The 17,868-nt window shown below is 38.4% G+C and overlaps 3 protein-coding genes across 3 annotated transcripts; 2 read left to right on the plus strand and 1 right to left on the minus strand.

The window, feature by feature from the left end:
* Nucleotides 1–7,471: 7,471 nt before the first annotated feature.
* Nucleotides 7,472–11,164, plus strand: LOC103954954. Its single transcript, XM_009366807.3, has 2 exons — nucleotides 7,472–8,300; nucleotides 10,680–11,164. The coding sequence occupies exons 1-2, from the start codon at nucleotides 7,484–7,486 to the stop codon at nucleotides 10,688–10,690; spliced, it is 828 nt and encodes a 275-aa protein (XP_009365082.3). The 5' UTR covers nucleotides 7,472–7,483; the 3' UTR covers nucleotides 10,691–11,164.
* A 549-nt stretch (nucleotides 11,165–11,713) lies between these two features.
* Nucleotides 11,714–12,195, plus strand: LOC103954920. Its single transcript, XM_009366772.3, has one exon. It carries the CDS (start codon nucleotides 11,714–11,716, stop codon nucleotides 12,011–12,013), a length of 300 nt encoding a protein of 99 aa, XP_009365047.2. The 3' UTR covers nucleotides 12,014–12,195.
* A 1,670-nt stretch (nucleotides 12,196–13,865) lies between these two features.
* Nucleotides 13,866–17,581, minus strand: LOC103954921 (GTP 3',8-cyclase, mitochondrial). Its single transcript, XM_009366773.3, has 7 exons — nucleotides 17,382–17,581; nucleotides 16,401–17,027; nucleotides 16,115–16,282; nucleotides 15,836–16,027; nucleotides 14,605–14,673; nucleotides 14,365–14,454; nucleotides 13,866–14,234 (listed from the first exon to the last, which is right to left on the minus strand). Exons 1-6 carry the CDS (start codon nucleotides 17,472–17,474, stop codon nucleotides 14,371–14,373), a joined length of 1,233 nt encoding a protein of 410 aa, XP_009365048.2. The 5' UTR covers nucleotides 17,475–17,581; the 3' UTR covers nucleotides 13,866–14,234; nucleotides 14,365–14,370.
* Between the last annotated feature and the right edge of the window lie 287 nt (nucleotides 17,582–17,868).

Genomic DNA, 17,868 nt, shown 5'->3' on the forward strand with positions numbered 1-17,868 from the left:
ATTTAATCTCTTTAGTATTATCCTTTGAAATGTCTTTGTACCGGTATATCTCAAGTAATTTATTTATCTCAAAGTCATTGAAAGAAATTTTTTGAAGAAAATTAAGGTTTTATTATAAAATAATTGATAATATAGATAGTAGTTTAATTATTTATAAGCATATGCAAGGTTCATTCTCTCGTTAATGTGAAATTTATTCTCCACATACTCCGTCACGTTTATGAATTTTAAAGTCCACGTGAACAATACAAATCGTGTGACATACAACACGGCGTAGCCACTAATGGACCAAAATGGCCCCCGTCCCATCCTGCCTTTGTTTTCCTTGCTACTCTAACATATATTGGTGCTACATATCAGTCCAATACCCTTAAAATCAAGTGTGTTCTCTATCTAAATTATTTTCTGTTTTAGATCAGACCTCATTTTTCTCTCCATCTCTCTTATTGTGGTGCACTATTCTTCACTTCCTTCCTTGTTCTGGTAACTTTTCTTTAGTTATAACTTCTTCTTTTTTTTTTAATTCTTACTGACTCTTTACTTCATATTCGTGTTTCTAGGTCTATACAATGTTTTTAGTTCTCTCTATTGATAAAGACTTTCAATTTTATGCAAATTACTTCAATCTCCCATGTTTTGAGTCCAAATTACATGTGTATGTGAGAGGCCCCCACACAACATGTGTAGCCATTGGACTTCATACATGGGTGTTGACCCTAAAAACTACTAAGCCTACGCGGCTCGCAAGCTGAGTAATTAATAAGCTAACTATGTCATTCAATTGTGTGCATGGTATGCCAACTTGTCGGCCGAGGAGTAAAATATATTGATCTGGCGTTGGGTAGGCTGATGACTTCTTGATCTTACAACTGCGGTTGAGGAAGGAACACGTCTCGGCCTTTAGGTTCTAGAGCCTAAAGACAAGGTTGCTAGTGTTGCAAAATTCACAAATCGTCGACACCGGGTTCGGTTTTAGTAATTATATTCGTGAGAATATAAGTACGCTAAACTGGTACCAGACTATATGGACACAAATACTCGAAAGAGATAAATGTTTTGATCGTAAATGTGGTTCGGCCGTCGGAATGTCGATCAATGAAATGTACTTGTGAATATCCAATCATAAAACAAAACTCGGTTTTAAATGTGCTGAGCCTAGTAACTTAGTAACACCTCACTTCGGCGAGAAGGCTGATGAGATGACCTCTGCCAACAAGGACTCGAAAATCCTTCTTAACCGAGACTTGGATAAATAATCAGTCGGCCTCAAAGCAGTGCTATCTATCCAAACTAAAGGTGCTCCTCGGTCGGCTGATTCTACGGCACCAGTGATGCCTATGCAAACTGAAGATGTCACCAATTGCCTTCACAGTGCTATTTATCCAAACTGAAGATGTGTTGGTAGGAAGAAAAGGGAAAAGGAAAAAATCTCAAGGTTGTTAAGAAGCTTTACGTAGGGCAATTTATGTGTTGATTTTAAGGGGCCATAAACGATGCACTGAGTCTTGTATTTATAAGGTTGGATATCTGCTTGTCACGACCTGATGGTGTTTGTAGAGTCCAATCAACAATCCAACAATAGGGAACATCATCCTGTATTCAAACTTTATCTCAAGTTTTGCGCATCATATCTCTCTGCCGTTCACTTTCTCCAAGATAATTCAAAGCATATATCTCCCAATTTCTTAAAGATAATGTTGAAAACTTCAAAACTGTAAAGCCTTCCACATGATTAAAGCTTCAAAGCTTTCTTGGAGCCTTATGCACCAATGAAATCTCATCATCTCAAACTTAGACCCACACATCTGCATGCAACCCCATCCTTTGACTATTTATTCTCATCTTTATTTCCTTATTCTATTATCTGACAAACATTCAATCTGCATGCACATTGTTATTTTGATCAGATATGAAAACAAAAGAATATTCTTTCATTCTTTACCAATTTTTATCTCTTCAAAACCCATATGGTCACACCTATTGCCATTCCAATTATCTTTTGGTAATCATCAGATACCACCATTACCGAGATAACCTGCATGTATGGTTTAGTTCCGAGCAAATTCGGCCCTTATCCACCTTTGCCATCTTTTGTCTCCATTTCCAACTATTATCTTATGCTTGAAATGCATGGAAAATAGTCTCTTAACCCGCCATGTTAGCTTTCAAACCAATCATCATGTAAGTGTAGCAATTCGAACTGGAATTGATCTCCTTTGCTTCCAAAAATATATTTCATAGATAATTACTACGAAAATCTAATAGTAATATCTAGAAAAATATGAAATCCAACTGTCTAGAACCTGCTTATTCAACGACCTTGATTGCTCATGCCGATATTGTAAAATCAGGTCCAAACAATGGGACAACCTACTCTGATACCATAAAGAAAGTTGAGGTTCCGCCATTAAACTAATTGGCAATGACTAAGGGTCTGTTGTCCCCAATTTGGTATCTCGTTCATGTCTCTTTACTTGTTTCTTGATGTGTCCAATCACTTAACCTCAAACTTAACTCTGTTAACTATTAATAAAATTGAAAAATCAAAACTAAAATCAAAACAGGGAAAACTATCGCCCATCGATATCCACACATACTCCGACCGCAACCTCGACCTTGACCCTAACGCCAGCCACCTTTATGTCACTAACAGCATCCCTGACAGAGTAAGATTCTCTCCCATCTTTTTTTCTCTCCCCTTCCCTCTCCTCTTATTTGAACTGTCACGGTTAAACCACATCAGCATCTTATATTAATTTTTTATAGAAGGAGAAAGACAAAATAGAGAATGTGAGAAAAAGTGATGGAAGAGGATGGAAAGATGAAATAAGAGAATCCTCGCAGTCCGCATGTCACATCCCAGCCCGGGTGCCCACAACATCCTGGGCTCGACTTCACCGTAGCACGATATTGTCCGCTTTGGGCCCCGACCACGCCCTCACGGTTTTGTTTTTAGGAACTCACACAATTTTGTTTTTGGGAACTCACATAAGAACTTCCCGGTGGGTCACCCATCCTGGAAATGCTCTCGCACGAACTCACTTAACTTCGGAGTTCCTACGGAACCCGAAGCCAGTGAGCTCCCAAAAGGCCTCGTGCTAGGTAGAGATGAGAATATACATATAAGGCTTAGAGGATCCACTCCTCGTTGGCACACATCTGGCCAGGGATTGGCTCTGATACCAAATTGTCACATCCCGGGCTTGACTCCACCGTAACACGATATTGTCCGCTTTGGGCCCTGACCACACCCTCACGATTTTGTTTTGGGAACTCACATGAGAACTTCCTAGTGGGTCACCCATCCTAGAAATGCTCTTGCGCAAATTCGCTTAACTTTGGAGATCTTACAAAACCCAAAGCTAGTGAGCTCCTAAAAAGCCTCGTGTTAGGTTAAGATGAGAATATACATATAATGCTTAGAGGATCCACTCCTCTGGGCAATGTGGGATGTAACACCGCAAAGCTTCATCTCCTATAAATTAAATCTTAAATCCTAACAATATAGTAGATCTAGGATTTGACCTATCATACTCTGAATATAATAGATTAGAATTTCATAATTATCATGAACCCTCTTTAGAGCACTTCCATTGTGCTCTTTTGCCCTGTGGACATGCTCCATTTGTAATATAATCCCTTCCCAAACTAGCTCCAGCCCATTCGGGCAATTGAGCTAAGATGAAGCCCATGGGAGAGGGTAGGCGGGAGTTCAAGGCCCGAGTGCCTGAGAGGGAGTGATGTTGACGTCAGCCACATTATAAAAAATTTGCGTCAAGCGTGTGGGGGCACTTCTCAGGCATATTTTCAGAATATTGGGCCCGCATGTCAGCCTCACTCAATCACTTTGAATCTGGAACGTTTAATTTCCCGATCAACGGTCCAATTTTTTAGGCTTTAAAAAAATTAGAAAAAGAAAAAAAATCAGAAATGTTTGGGTGGCCCATGTGTCTCATTTTGGACTGTTAGATTTTTTTTGTAATACGACGGTCCAGATTAATTAAGTTAATAATAAAAAAAACTAATTAAAAATCCAAAAAAAGTTTTAAAAAAAATTATAATTTTTTTTATAAATACCTTACCATTTTCTCCCACCTTATACCACATTTCAATATTTTTAACGATTCTAAATAGGTAAGGACAAGTCGCGTGATAAAATTGGTTAAAAATCTTATTGAAATCTATTCACAAAAATGGTACTTTCGAATAATGACACGTGGTGTGACGAGATCGGTTAAAAATCTTATTCAAAATTTAAATTTAAAATTTTTATTATTTTATAAAATAAAAAATAGTAACATTTTATTGCCTATTGTCATGGCTATTTAGTTTAGAGGTGGAGATGCAAAAGGCAATTACTGTTCATTAAAGGTAGTTACTATTCACTTGAGGGGATTCAATTGCCAATTGCCATGGGAAGCCCTTACACATTGGAATTACTCTTAGCATCCCAATCACAGGCACACTAACTAGACCTTTGCCTACCTCTTGTTATCAAGGAAAGTTATAATTTGAAGATGGGAAAGGCTTTGCTGACGGTAAGTAAGGGCATCTTCAACCGAAGGCTGAGCTATAATTCTATGTAGCCCATTAAGCCACTTATTTGGCCAAATGAGCATCAGGCTGGCCATATGTAGCCCACCTCTTAGCCCTTTTTTTTTTGTTTTTGGGGGGGGGGGGATGAGCTCCTCAGTTGCAATAATTGATTCAAATTCAACAGCTAAATTTAAAAACTTCCAAATGTAGTTTAATTAAATTAATCAATAAACTTAAAACTAATAAATTATTAAGGGAGTTATGTTTAGCCCTTTAAGTTGGAGGATGTGGTATATAAGTATAACATGATACTATTCATTTAAAAATAATATTTTGCAGAGTTATAATTATGGACGGGGCTATATTTAGCTATTTCGGTTAGAGATGGCGTAAGAGTAGGAGTAGCCGTTGGTGGAATGGAGCTTGCTACCATGGGTGATTGTCTGGGTTGCTGACGCGGGGGAGATATAAAGCAGACACTAAATTGGGGAACTCGTTGTCAATGCAAATTTTCGTTGTCTCTAGTTTTGACGAAAATGCATCTGCAAAATAATCAACACCTTTGATCAAGGACCTAAGCCTCACGAGCCCGTGAGGTGGGGGAGTTAGGCCAATGGATCTTCGATGCCTAAGTTAGTTTCTCTTAGAAGAGTAAAGTGTTTAGGGCTTTCAGGGGTAGCAAAAGTTTACCGAAAATTGGTAGAATTGGGGGAATATATAGGAGGAGAGGGCGGCCATAGTGTTAGGGTTTTACCCTACACATGGCGGCATCCTATTGGCCAAGGTTTTATGGAGAAATATTCTCAAGATATTCAATAGGAAATAATATCTTGAGATAATGAAGTAAGTATCCTTAATTGATTTAAATAGGGATTACTTACTTAAATGGAGTCAATCTTCAATTAGGATGTATTAAAGATAGGATTTGGGTAATCAATCCTTATCTTTAATGCTTTGACTTTTCCTTGCTAATGGTAAGTGAGTTGTGGGCAATCGTATTCAGCTGCAGGGACTTTCAGGGGTGTGAGCTGTGCGTGGGAGTATATGAGAAGTATGCCCATTTAATGAGGGCAATTTTGTCTTTCTAGAGAAAAAGTTCACGTGTTACCTTTAGAATTTTTGGAATTATTTTAGGTTCCACACCCGCAACAATTGGCAGTATAGGAAGTAACCCAATTACTTATAAGCACATGCAATGTCCCTTTTCGCATCAGTGTGTGATTCATTCTCAATACTTTCTTACACATGTATCATAGTCTTTTGGAATAAACTTTCCTATACATCATTTGTCATGCTTATAATTGTTTCTGAAAAATTACAAACGCTTTCTAATAAGTATAAATTCTTTTGGTTTCATTTTACATAAAAAATTGAAAGTGCTTTTGATCATATATATATACTTTTTTGAAGAAACAAATATCATATACTTTTTTTCCAAGGCACTTCAACTCCAGCGTGTTTCTAATGAAACCACTTCTAGAAAAAAGTTTAGTTATTAACAAATATGCTTACTACATAAACAATCTCGAAGAGCATTGACTTGTAATACAAACAAAGTAACATGAAACGTGTCTACCTTCAGAGAGATTTTTCAATGTGCCGGAATACGGACGATATGTCATATGTTATTATATAAGACTAACTCCAATGATCGGGTTTAAAACCTAAATTTTTAGCCCAGAAAATTTAGGTTCTAACGTAGAAATAGTTTTTCTCCTCAAATGTTTTGGATTAAAATTTTAGCCCGAGATGATTAAATAATAATTTTACCCTGATTTTTTTGGTAACTTTTTTGAAAAGTACAATTTATGTAGATTATCCTAATTTATTTTGATGAACATTTAACCTAAAAATATTTAAATTTTGATAAATAATGAAAATTACTAACCCTACCTTATTCTTACACATATGCACCGCATGAAAGAACAAGATAAACCGCACAACATAACCCATTCGTAAACACAAATACATAGGTGCATAGAAAGAAAAAAAGAAGAAGAATTGTTTGAACAATAACATAGGTATTTATAGTTCATGGGTGAATTTTAATTTAAATAATTTTTTAATTGTTTTAACCATTGAATTTAATTTTTGCTGTTAGATTTGTGCATATTCAATCTCAATGGTTGGATTAAATGTATTTATTATTTATTTATTTTTTTAAATTGAAGTTGGACCATTGGTTGAACTAACAGACAACCATGAGGGTCGTCCAATAAAAAAAATTAGTTGTTGGTTTTTCCTCAAGTGGCCAACGATGTCATCAACTGGGTCTCAATAACTAACCTTGACTTATTTTCCGGGTCAAATTTTGCCCAAAAAAAAAAAAATATTGATCCAAAATATATTTTATCCCAATGATTGAAGGAGCTTAAGAGTGAGTTGAAAACCCTTTTTTTTTTTTTTTTTTTTTTTTTAACAAAAGATATTATCTATATTAAGGGAGTGGGGAGTGAGCTTAAGCCTTATAACGGGCTTACCAAAATAAAATGGTTCAATTTTGCTTTTGGCAAGAATCGATCTCTTACTTACAAGTGATGAAGAATACCATTAAATCATAGTACTAAGTATACGAGTGAGATTAAAACTTAAAATTTTGAGTTTTCACGTTACCATTGGAGTTGGTCTAAGTAGAGAGAAATTTTTTTTTTCAAATATCCATAATTGATATTTGACACATTTGCTCGTGTTCAGAAACACTGGAAAATCCCCTCTACTTCCAATGGATTTGAGGGAACTTGGGTTAGGTGGGAGGAAAAACGTAATGACGAGAATGCCCTCATATCAGCAAGCCCAAATCCGAAGGAAGATCCAAGAAGTAGTCCCCACTGCACTGCTGCCTGGTGGTGAGTGGGACGTCCCTGGCCGCCTCCACCCTCCTCTTCCTTCCTCTCCATTTTCCAAAAATTGCCAGAAAAAATTACCAAAAATTGGTGAATATCAGATTATGGATGATCACCATCATCAGACGTTCTGGTGCCACGAGTGCGACATGAGCGTGAGCCTCCTGCCTTTGCCCACTTCTTTTTCCCGGGAGAGGGAGAGGGAGAGGCAGAGGGATACTCTTCTCTGCCCTCACTGCTTCAGCGACCTCTTGGAGCTCATGGATTCTGATTCTCTTCAGCACGACTCCCTCATCCTCCAACCGCCACCACACCAGCCACATCCCCACAGCGATAACTACCTCCTCAACAGCCCATTCCTCCATCGACTCATCCACCACCTCTCCACCCACCCCATCAACCACGACGACCTCCTCCCTTCTGCCACCGCCTCTTCCTCCTCCGTTCCCTCTTCCTCCCTCCCTGCCTCCAAGGCCTCCGTCGACTCCATCCCCACCCTTAAGATCACCTCCTCCATGCTCGATCGTGACCCTCTTCTCCTCTGTGCCGTCTGCAAGGAGCAATTTCACCACTCCGTCGACGCCAAGCAGCTTCCTTGCAACCATCTGTACCACCCCCACTGCATTCTCCCATGGCTCTCTTCCCACAGCTCTTGCCCTCTCTGCCGCTTCCAGCTCCCCACCGAAACTCAGCACCACCAGCTTCAGCTTGGCCACCATACCCCCTTGCGCTTCAACTTCGACAATGACGACGACGAGGACCTCAACGATTGGTTTACGGAATATGGGTCCTCCTCCTCCTATGGAACCAGTCTCCGTCTCAACTACATTTCGGCCGGTGGAAGACACATGGCCAACCAAGCACATTTGGGTCCTGCTGCAGCCCCCAATTTCAATGCCAATGCCGATTCTTCTTTCAACGGTTGGTTTGTTTTCCTTTTCATTATCTTTGTCGTTAATCAAATCTTATATTGTTGTTGTCTGCTCTCTGCTGTATGTGTGTTGTATTGTATTAAGTTATGAATTGCATTGCCCTTTGCTTGCATCCTCATATCAACAATCTCTCTCATGTCTCTCAACACCCAGCTTCTTCTTTCAGCTTACTGAGTTTCTTTGATTGCTTTCTGCTCTGTACTTCACTAATCAAACAAATCAACGGTCTTATAGCTTTCAGCAAGCATGAGCATATCTTCTAGTCGTAATTAGCAGTTCCAAAAAACAAAGCCACCGTTTCAGACAAGTCTTTGAAGAAAGTTGAGGTTCCACCATAAAACCCATTGGCAATATGAGGAGTAGCCCAACCTCTTATTAGCATTCATTCTCAACAGTCTTAACATGGACAATTGGAGATACATACACCCATTCACTACATTGCATCTAAAATTTTACAATACTTTTAAAGGAATAAAATTTAGTGAGCGTTGCTAGTTCGTTGGCTACCAAAGACTCATATTCATATTAATGAGAACATTATTCAGGTTTTAGATAGTTTCCAACAGTTTCCTCCACGATTTACTATACTACGTTGAGATTCTTGGATATAGAGAAGCAAAAAGCATTGGCCTTTAAGTAATTAACATTACTGGTGTATTGGTGTTTATAAATTATAAAGTTATGATTAAAACTAGAAAAGAGTTGATTTTTATGCAGGATTACTGTGTTGTGGGGTTAGAATACAATAGTAAACAATATTATGCATGGGTATGGACAACATTTTCCTGGGTTCCGTTTTAGATCATACCAGAGATTATGCTTCCAGTGAAGTCAAGTCTCTGCGACTGCCAGTTGAGCTCATTTTGACTGTTTTGTGTGGGTGGCTTGAGTGTTATTCTTCTTCAAGCTGTTTCCTAGATGCTCCCTTCTTTAGCTTTGTAACTTGTTAGTACTATAATGCCCAATTTATCATGGCTGAAACCTATGATCAGTGGTCAATGGTCTAGTCTGTTTACTTTCTTTTTCCTTTGGGATGCCTATACAGGGTCTGTCCTAGAGACTTGTAAAGTAATCTACATCATTAAGAAATGACAATTGGTCAAAAAGAAAAAAAAATTAAACTTATAAAAGAAATATTTTATTGAGTTTCAAAAGTTGAACCTTAAGCCTAGGGAGATTACATGGTAAAAATTCTTATCATTGGGTAAGCATACTGGGAACATATACTAATGTACTGGTTTAACATGGGAAGAAGATTCAGGTAACCTCCACATTGAGAAGTTGTAGGGGGAAATTATATCTGTAGAGTTGAAGAAATAACTCTACTAGAAAACCATGGAAAATTTGGAATTTGATGGATTGCATTTCGTAATATTTTGCACCTTTCTCTTTTGAAAAAAGGGACCTCTTTACAATGACCAAGAATGCTTTTTTCACTTTTCTTTTTCTGTTCACAATCACATATATAGTAAATTATTTTTTTGAAACTCCTCCCTCAATGTGGGATTCCATGACCTGCTGGTCCCCCGCTGAGGCCTGTCCTGTGCCTATCGGATTTCTTGCTGAGGCAGGGCATGAGTTTAGGCTCCTATTAGATTGCTAAGAAGCTTGAACAACTTGGAGGTCACTTTTGTGGTCTGATATGCTCTTGGATTGTTAGGAGAAAGTTAATGCCATCGGCCATTTAGAAAGGTCTTGGTTTAAGGGTTTACTAAAGCCATTTTATTTTTCTTGGGTTTAGTAGTGCAACTATGCCCAGTTGCCCACCCACCTGTACTATTTTCCCGCCCACCTTATACTGATTTGGCATCCATATTTTAGTTTTATGAGTGCTACTATACTCAAAACACAAGTGCCGGATAGTTATATCATTTTTCATTTTAATGAGCTAGTCTTTTCCATTTTGCCTCTATCACACTTGGCTATTCTTTTTGTAATCAACAAATTTCTACCCGTCATTGTGGTTCGTGTGTTTATTTATATTGAAGTCTGTGCTGGGAGGATTTTCTAACAGGACATATTCAGAATTTGGGATCAGTATATTCAAGGTAACATAAGTTGCCTCGTGTACCACTTTCAAGGTTCTGGCAAGTGCAGCCTGAAGTTGGGGCGAAATCTTGTTTTCTTTATTTTGCTTTATTATTGTAGTAGTTTTACTCCAGTCAAAAACAAGACATTGAAATTGTCTGCATGGGGAATCTTTCGGAACATATCCAGCCTAGCTTTCTATGCTTAAATGGTGATGGCCTGAGTGGGGATTACTATTTATGTCACCTGAGATACATTTTATCAAATTTGAAAAGCTAAAAGAGCAAGTGTTGTAGTTTGTTGATTTAACTAATGTATCTATTTGAACATGTGAATGCAGGGAATTTATAGCAGAAGTGTTTGAGGAATGTTGATTGTCTTGATAAAACTCAAGTGTAAATCTGCAGGGGATTGTTCCTTGGTGTAGGTCAACTGTCCCCATCTCCCCCTTTCAGAGCTGGGGGTTCAATTTTCAGTTAATAAATGGAAGGATTGTCCGCCTCTTTGGTTTGGTGATGCATGAAATCAAAGTTGTTTTGAAGCGGTGGAGTTTGTGAGGTGCCTGTGGTGATGTGTGCTGTGGATGTGAAGCAGCTTATCCACCCAGGAATGCAACTTCTGTTTTAACAATCCACGGCTCTACTTTGTGCATTGTGGCGGCCGCCCTTTTTTTTTTTTTTTTTTTTTTTTTTGTCTTCTTCTTTTCCTTAATTCTTTAGATTTTCCGAGCCTAAGCCTCTTAGAATTAAATGTGCTAGTCTGTTTTTTGGTTAAGAGGATGATTGAAAAGGTGAATGGATATGACTATTTGGATTTGACGATTTCCAATTTTTCCATTAGAAATGTGATATGAAAGGAGAAAAACCGTTAAAAAGGAATGGTCAAGTCAATTCGGTTCCATGTCAAGGCGTGAAAGAGAGAGAGAAATTGGCTTTGCTACGGTAGAGCCGTGGCAGTAATCACTACAACGAATTCAAACTAGTTGCCTCCTTCCCTTCCCCTTCCTTGCAAACAAACATTTATTCATATATTTACAGCTCAGCTACTGGTTTACTTTTCAACTTGCAATAAATGGTCAACATAATAATCACGTAAGCACAAGTTCTAGATTGTGACGGCAAGTCAAAGAGGTTGGCTTGCTTGCCTTCCAACATCCCATGCCATGTTTTCCATGTTTTCCATGTTCCATTTCCCCTCCCCTCCCTTCCTCCTTCCCTCCCGCCCTCCATAATCCCATCTCTATATAAATGTATTTATGAATACTTGTTTGGATATATAGTTTTGATTGAATCCAATTCATTCATTCATTCACTCGTCCACTTCCACCCAATCAAACTTGTCTAATTTATTTTGGGAAATATGATGCTGATGATGATGGAAAGCAGCTTCGCAGATGTGCTGGTGAAGGTAGGCATGTTCATCCTTGTTCAGGGCTTGGTATATCTCATCCTTTCCAACTCATCCAATATCTTCTCCAAAACTACCCCGAGGTCCCACAGATTCAAGCCAGCTCGCTCTGTTAGTATTCGCCGGATGCTTGCTGCTCTTTCTGACTTACCCGCCGGCGGCGAGCTCTCTCCTTCAACAAACTCAACGGACATGAACACGATGATGATGCACTCCCCTAACAGCAAAAGTAGTGGCCAAGAAAACTCAACCGCTCGATTCTCCTAATTAAATTAAGCACATATTTATATGTGAGTCCATTTGGATTTAAATGTCTTGTAATATGTAATACTAAATTTGTTTGTGAGTTGAGAGATTATTCATTTGTTATTTTGGTTTAATGTCTTGTAATATGTAATACTGGGTATATATTGGTATTAGAATTTTGAAAATTAGAATGAATTTTGATACCTGTGTGAATGGGTGCGAGTACACTCGAATCTAATCTCAAATCTCCTGTTACAAGCTAGCTGGGCAAAAGAAAATTGAGAAAATTGTTATGATTGGTATTATTTTGTATAAATTAGCTTTGGGGAATATTTCTCAGTTAGTGATTTATCCCCAAACGTTTTAACAAGCTCCTTCACATATGGTCTTTCCAAAAAGTATTTAAATTTCACAAGGAAACCAGTCACCACCTATGATCTATCCATTTAATCCACCAGCTATTGAAATAAATTGAAAAAATTTGCCAGTGGACAAGGGCATGGTTGATCATTGATCACACTCCTAACCAAGCGCTAATCAGAAATTCAGAATCAGTTCAAGGCTCAGGTCCTTTGCAGACTTGTTACAGCTAGAGTTCGGGTAGGGCTCGCAAGTATTAGTTTACTTTGGTGGTTAGGGTATTTCTCTCTTCAACTCAATGCGTCTTAACATTCAAATCGTCCCCTCCTCCTAACGTATATTAAAGTAATGATGTCGTTTGTATTTTACGAAAAAGAAGTTTGTCTGGGGGAAGGGGGCTCAAGTAGAGCATTTACGTGGTTCAATCTTCCATGAAAAGGCCTATACAAATGAAGGGATGAGTTTTGGTAGCTCGATCGTATCTTGTGGGTTGTGGTTGTAAGCCCGCTGAAAATAAATGTATCATATGGTAGCTCGATCAATCAGTAGTCTCGTGGTCGTGGGGACAAACAAAACCGCTAGTGAAGTTGAGGCAATCTAATGTTCAACGGGACCATCTTGCCACGTGAAACCAGGAAATAGTTCACTGGGCCTTCCGTCGTCTCTTGCACGGGTTTGGTGTGTTGCAGCTGATTCAAGTCGAATTGTTGGCAGACTTGCAGTAAGAGTGGTACTATCGTCTCTAGTACAACACAATGGAATACGGATTGATTGGTAAATGTCATTTCACCCCAACCGCAGTCTGCAACATTAACGTTCGCACTCAAGTGCGTACGTGCACATCATATTAAGTTGCATGCAGATGCAGACCCTTGAATCATTGTACCTGTATCCGTGCAGTGCATGCCCTTTTTTATTATATATATATATATATATATATATATATATTTTTTTTTTTTTTTCTTTTTTCTGTCACTAGCTTTAGCCGAAAGCCTTCAAATGGGGAATGGAGGAGGACGAGGGATCTTACCTTTCTATGGTTATGGCCTGCAGCAACTTGTTGAATATTAATACTACTACCTCCTTTATTTAACAGTTCCTCCATTTCTCTCTCTCAACTACGCGGGGAGATCATCCACATCGTTGTCAGGCGACCTGCACAGTGAGAAGATAAACGGTTTGTTGGATGGTTTTTCATATTTGGATGGCTTCATCGAAGAGTTAAGTACTGGATTTCCTTAACTTCATTCATGATTAACATCTTCCTCCATCCCCATGGATTTACTTAGAGATGAATGACTAACTATATCATCTCTCTAGAGTTTCTTAATTAAGTAGCCGTAGCTAGTGCAAACTACGTATAATCCCATATATTAAGATGTCATTGCTCATCATCTCTCTCTTTTAATTACTTAAATCTTTTTCGAACTCCCGCGTATATCCCTATGCCTCTGGTTTAATTTTTTCCGTCGAGTCCATTGTAGAGCAGCAGTTGTAGAACAAGTAAAGGACATGAGAAAATGAATGCTTGTTCATTGGAAAGATTACACAAAATTACGAACAATTGCTAAATTGCTCAGTCCATACAATTTAGCTATTTATTCCTTCGATAATACATGATATAGGTTACAAGGAAAAATGTTTCTTTCACCGTAAATGCCAACAAAGATCAGAGGAAATCTAAAAGTACAAATCCAACATCTTTTTTCTTGTCCTGGCTCAAGTATCTCACTGCTTGCTTATCCAGATGCCAGCAGCCCCAGTAACAAACAGCACCAACATGTTCTTTCCACTCTTTAATGAGAGGCTCAGATCGGCACTACAAAATATGACAGACGGCTCTGTTTATGCTCTCTGCGTCCAAGTTTATATTCTACACAACCTGCAGATACAGTTATTCCATTTTGTATCACTCCCACTAGATTAAGGCGGATCAAGTTTTTACCACTAAATCTGTAGATGTTTCCTTTGAAGAAATTGGCAATATAGAATTTCGTGAATAGAGGTCATACCAAGCATTAGCCACCAATATGTATCATAGGCCTATTCGCCGTCTTCGCAATGTCAAACATTCCGGCGTGTGAAGCTTTCTTCCTCTTTACCTATAGCAAACATGAAAAGAAGGCTTCAAAATCCATAGCAGGAAAGCTTGAAAGCTGAATTTTGCATGAGAACATGAACTTTTGATCAAACACAAAACAATTCGATCGTTGAAGCACTGAGCATTTCTGAACAAATTATCATGCACATACCGCTGACCCGATTATTTCTCTCAGCTCGTGATCATCAGCACCATCACGAAGAGGATCTCTTAAGCTGACCTGCAAATTAAACATATTATTTTAATAACAGGAAAGTATTATTTAAAATTTCTGTTGCACATATTCCTAATGCCTTAACTTAAAGCTAATATAAGTAGACCACAAACAAAACCAAAAGAAAAACAAAAGAGATTAAAAAGAAAGCCTCATGGAGAATAAATATAGATTTAGGAATAATAACATACGGATAGAGGATCTTCATCAAAAATAAAGAATCACACTTTCTACTCTGGTGTTTCTTGAATTTCTTTTATTGTTTGTTAAATTTCAACTATGATTTTGTGAGCTTTTAGTTGATGTGCAGGAGATAATGCTGTGTTCATCAAGAATTTCAGTTCTATAGACGTAGTCCAGCAAAGTTGCCAGAAAAGCCTATGATCTTCTGTGAGATAAGTCTAGTGTCACTGTCCGTACTGATCAGCACCCCAATTTCAGATATCCCTTACCCTTCATGGCTATCAATGCATCCCACCCATATATTATATATTAAGTTTGGACTACAATGGCTTCTTCCCTTCAATAATTTTGAGCTTATAGCCTATCCGGCAATCGATATGAAAAACCTAAAAAAAGGGGAGGCTTCTTATAGCCAGAATACTAAAATGTGGACCATCTTTACACTGAGCTACAAAAATTTAAGGGTAAGCATGTTTGAGAAATCTGGAGGGTGGCTAATAGCTATTAAAGGCTATCTTAATAACAAGTAAGGAGTATAGTACTACTACTAGGTGATTGTATATAACTATAAGAAGATGGAGCGCAAAATCCTTAATAGGAATAAACCCTTGCCCTTAAACCATCCAAAATCCCAATACAAAGAACACAGAAGGACACAAAAACCTAATAATAAGTGCAACTATGGTACTATGAATAGTAACCGAGCACAATCTTTTCTTTTCCTTTGTATGTTTCTGGTCCAGTCCTGTATCAATGGTGCACTAAGCAAACTTAGCACTTGACTTGCAAAAAAGTAAGCATCAATCTGTCCAAAAAGCTAGATGGATTGCTTAAGCAAAAATAGCATATGCATACATCCCTGAAAGTATTCTTAATAATCCATGGCAGAAAGAAAAATTTCGGAAATGATGACGCTGGTTTACTGCATATAATACTTGTCAAATTCTAGTACTAAGCCAAAAGCTTAAACAGGGTGACAACTCACCTCTGAAGGACCAAACAAGCAAACTTTGAAGTTCCCATCAGCTAAGAGTCGCAGTCTATTGCAACCCGCACAAAAATGCTCAGTCATTGATGTGATAAAAGAAACTACTCCAACATGTTCATCTACCCTGAAATTCTTGGCCGTATCTGTTGGGTGATCCTTAAGTCTCTTTAGACCTGTAAAACGCTTTACCTGTTCATTAATAGCATGTGAGGTGAGGGATGTATTAAGGCATTAAGAAATAAATTCGCAGGATTCTTAGTCCAAGTTCTACCTTACCACTGTATCCAACATTTCCGAGTAGGGTACAAGTTTTTTAACATTCCAAACATTTCCATCAAAAGGCATGAATTCAATGAATCGAATGTTAATCGGTTTATCACGTGTCAGCTCTACGAAATCACACATTTCATCATCATTGAATCCACGCATCACCACGCAGTTTACCTGAATAATAGAATAGAAAGCATATAATGAATGGCACTTGTGCATGATAATGTATTAGTGTATGCAAAGTTCAGAGGAAATGAAAATAGTAGTACAAGTTTGAGAGAAAGAAACATACTTTAACAGGATTATATCCAAGTTCTATGGCAGTGTTAATTGATTCCATAACCCGTTGATGGCCTTTACGCCTGGTCATAAATTCGAACTTTGCAGGGACCAACGTGTCTAAGCTAATATTGAGAGCAGTAAGGCCACATTCTTTGAGCTTGGGAAGTTTTCTTGCAAGAGTAATTCCATTGGTAGTAATGGCCAGCGTTTTCAATCCATTCAAGTTAGATAAGTTTAAACATATGTCTTCAATATCTTTCCTTACGGTTGGCTCCCCTCCAGTCAAACGAATTTTGTCTACTCCTGAGCTTACAAACAGCTTTGCCAAGCGAACAATCTCAGTCTGTGAAAGAAGTTTAGGGCTGGGGGTGAGCTCCACACCGTCAGCTGGCATACAGTATTGACAGCGGAGATTGCAACGTTCTGTCAAGGAGATCCTCAAGTAAGTGTGGAGCCTCCCAAATGAGTCGATTAACATATCAGAAGCAGGATTGTTATTAGGAAGATGTTCTGATAAGTTAGCGCTAGAAGTAGCGAACATCCTTGGCGTGGATGCACTCATTTGAGGGGGAAGTGAACCGTTAGCATGAATAATTCCAATTCCGGAGGTGGAAGACGAGGCAGTTTCCAAGTGGGCCTAATAGAAAGCGTATGATTTCGATAGTCACACATATATATAATTCTCGCTCAGAACAGATATGAGCAACAAGAAATGAAACTATTGGGTGCTTGTGAGAGTTAAGTGCAACTGCCTCCTATCACAGACAGAGTCTGTGTTGAGTATTGGAAGCAAAACTAAGCGAGTTGGGAATTCATTTTTGCATCAATTGATAACGGAAATCAAATGAATAAGCAAGCAAAATAAAATTAGAAAAGAAAGAAAAAAGGGGTAGAATTGCAGACTAATTTGATTTCAGCTAGAAACAAAGCTAAAAAGTGGCGTGGCGTCCATGGGAATACAAAACAAAGCAAAGCAAAGAGAGATACATACCAAGAAGCAACTGGAATTGGAAACTGAAACCAAGCCCAATTCCAAAGCCGAGCGGGCAAAGCTGAAATGGTGACGACGCTTCATCATCATCATGGTGGTGGTGGCGGTGGAGGTATGAAAGAAAGAAACCGACCCTCCCTCCTGCTTTCCTACATAAATAAATTCATAGTAATCTTAAATCTAAGTTTGGGGGTGATGGATACTTTGGGAAGGGATGGGAAAAGGAAGCTTTGGTGGTCTCGTCTGCTTCTCCATCATTTTTTCTTTTCAAGCGCCGAAAAGCTTATTTTTTGGGGTGACATTTGAGTGCACCTTTCTTTGGAAACTCGTGCTAATTTTGAGCTCTTCGTTTTAACCCATGACGTATTCTCAATAGGTGGATAAATTCGCCAATTGGGCTCAAGTAGTCGGCCCAACCCATGCTCATTCTACTAATTATTGGAAACAAACACGTTTTTGATGTTTTTTTAACTTTAAAATCTAAGCT

The sequence above is a fragment of a genome, unplaced genomic scaffold (assembly GCF_019419815.1).
Source record: "Pyrus x bretschneideri cultivar Hongxiangsu unplaced genomic scaffold, Pyrus_bretschneideri_v1 Contig52, whole genome shotgun sequence".
In the NCBI taxonomy this organism is placed as follows: domain Eukaryota; kingdom Viridiplantae; phylum Streptophyta; class Magnoliopsida; order Rosales; family Rosaceae; genus Pyrus; species Pyrus x bretschneideri.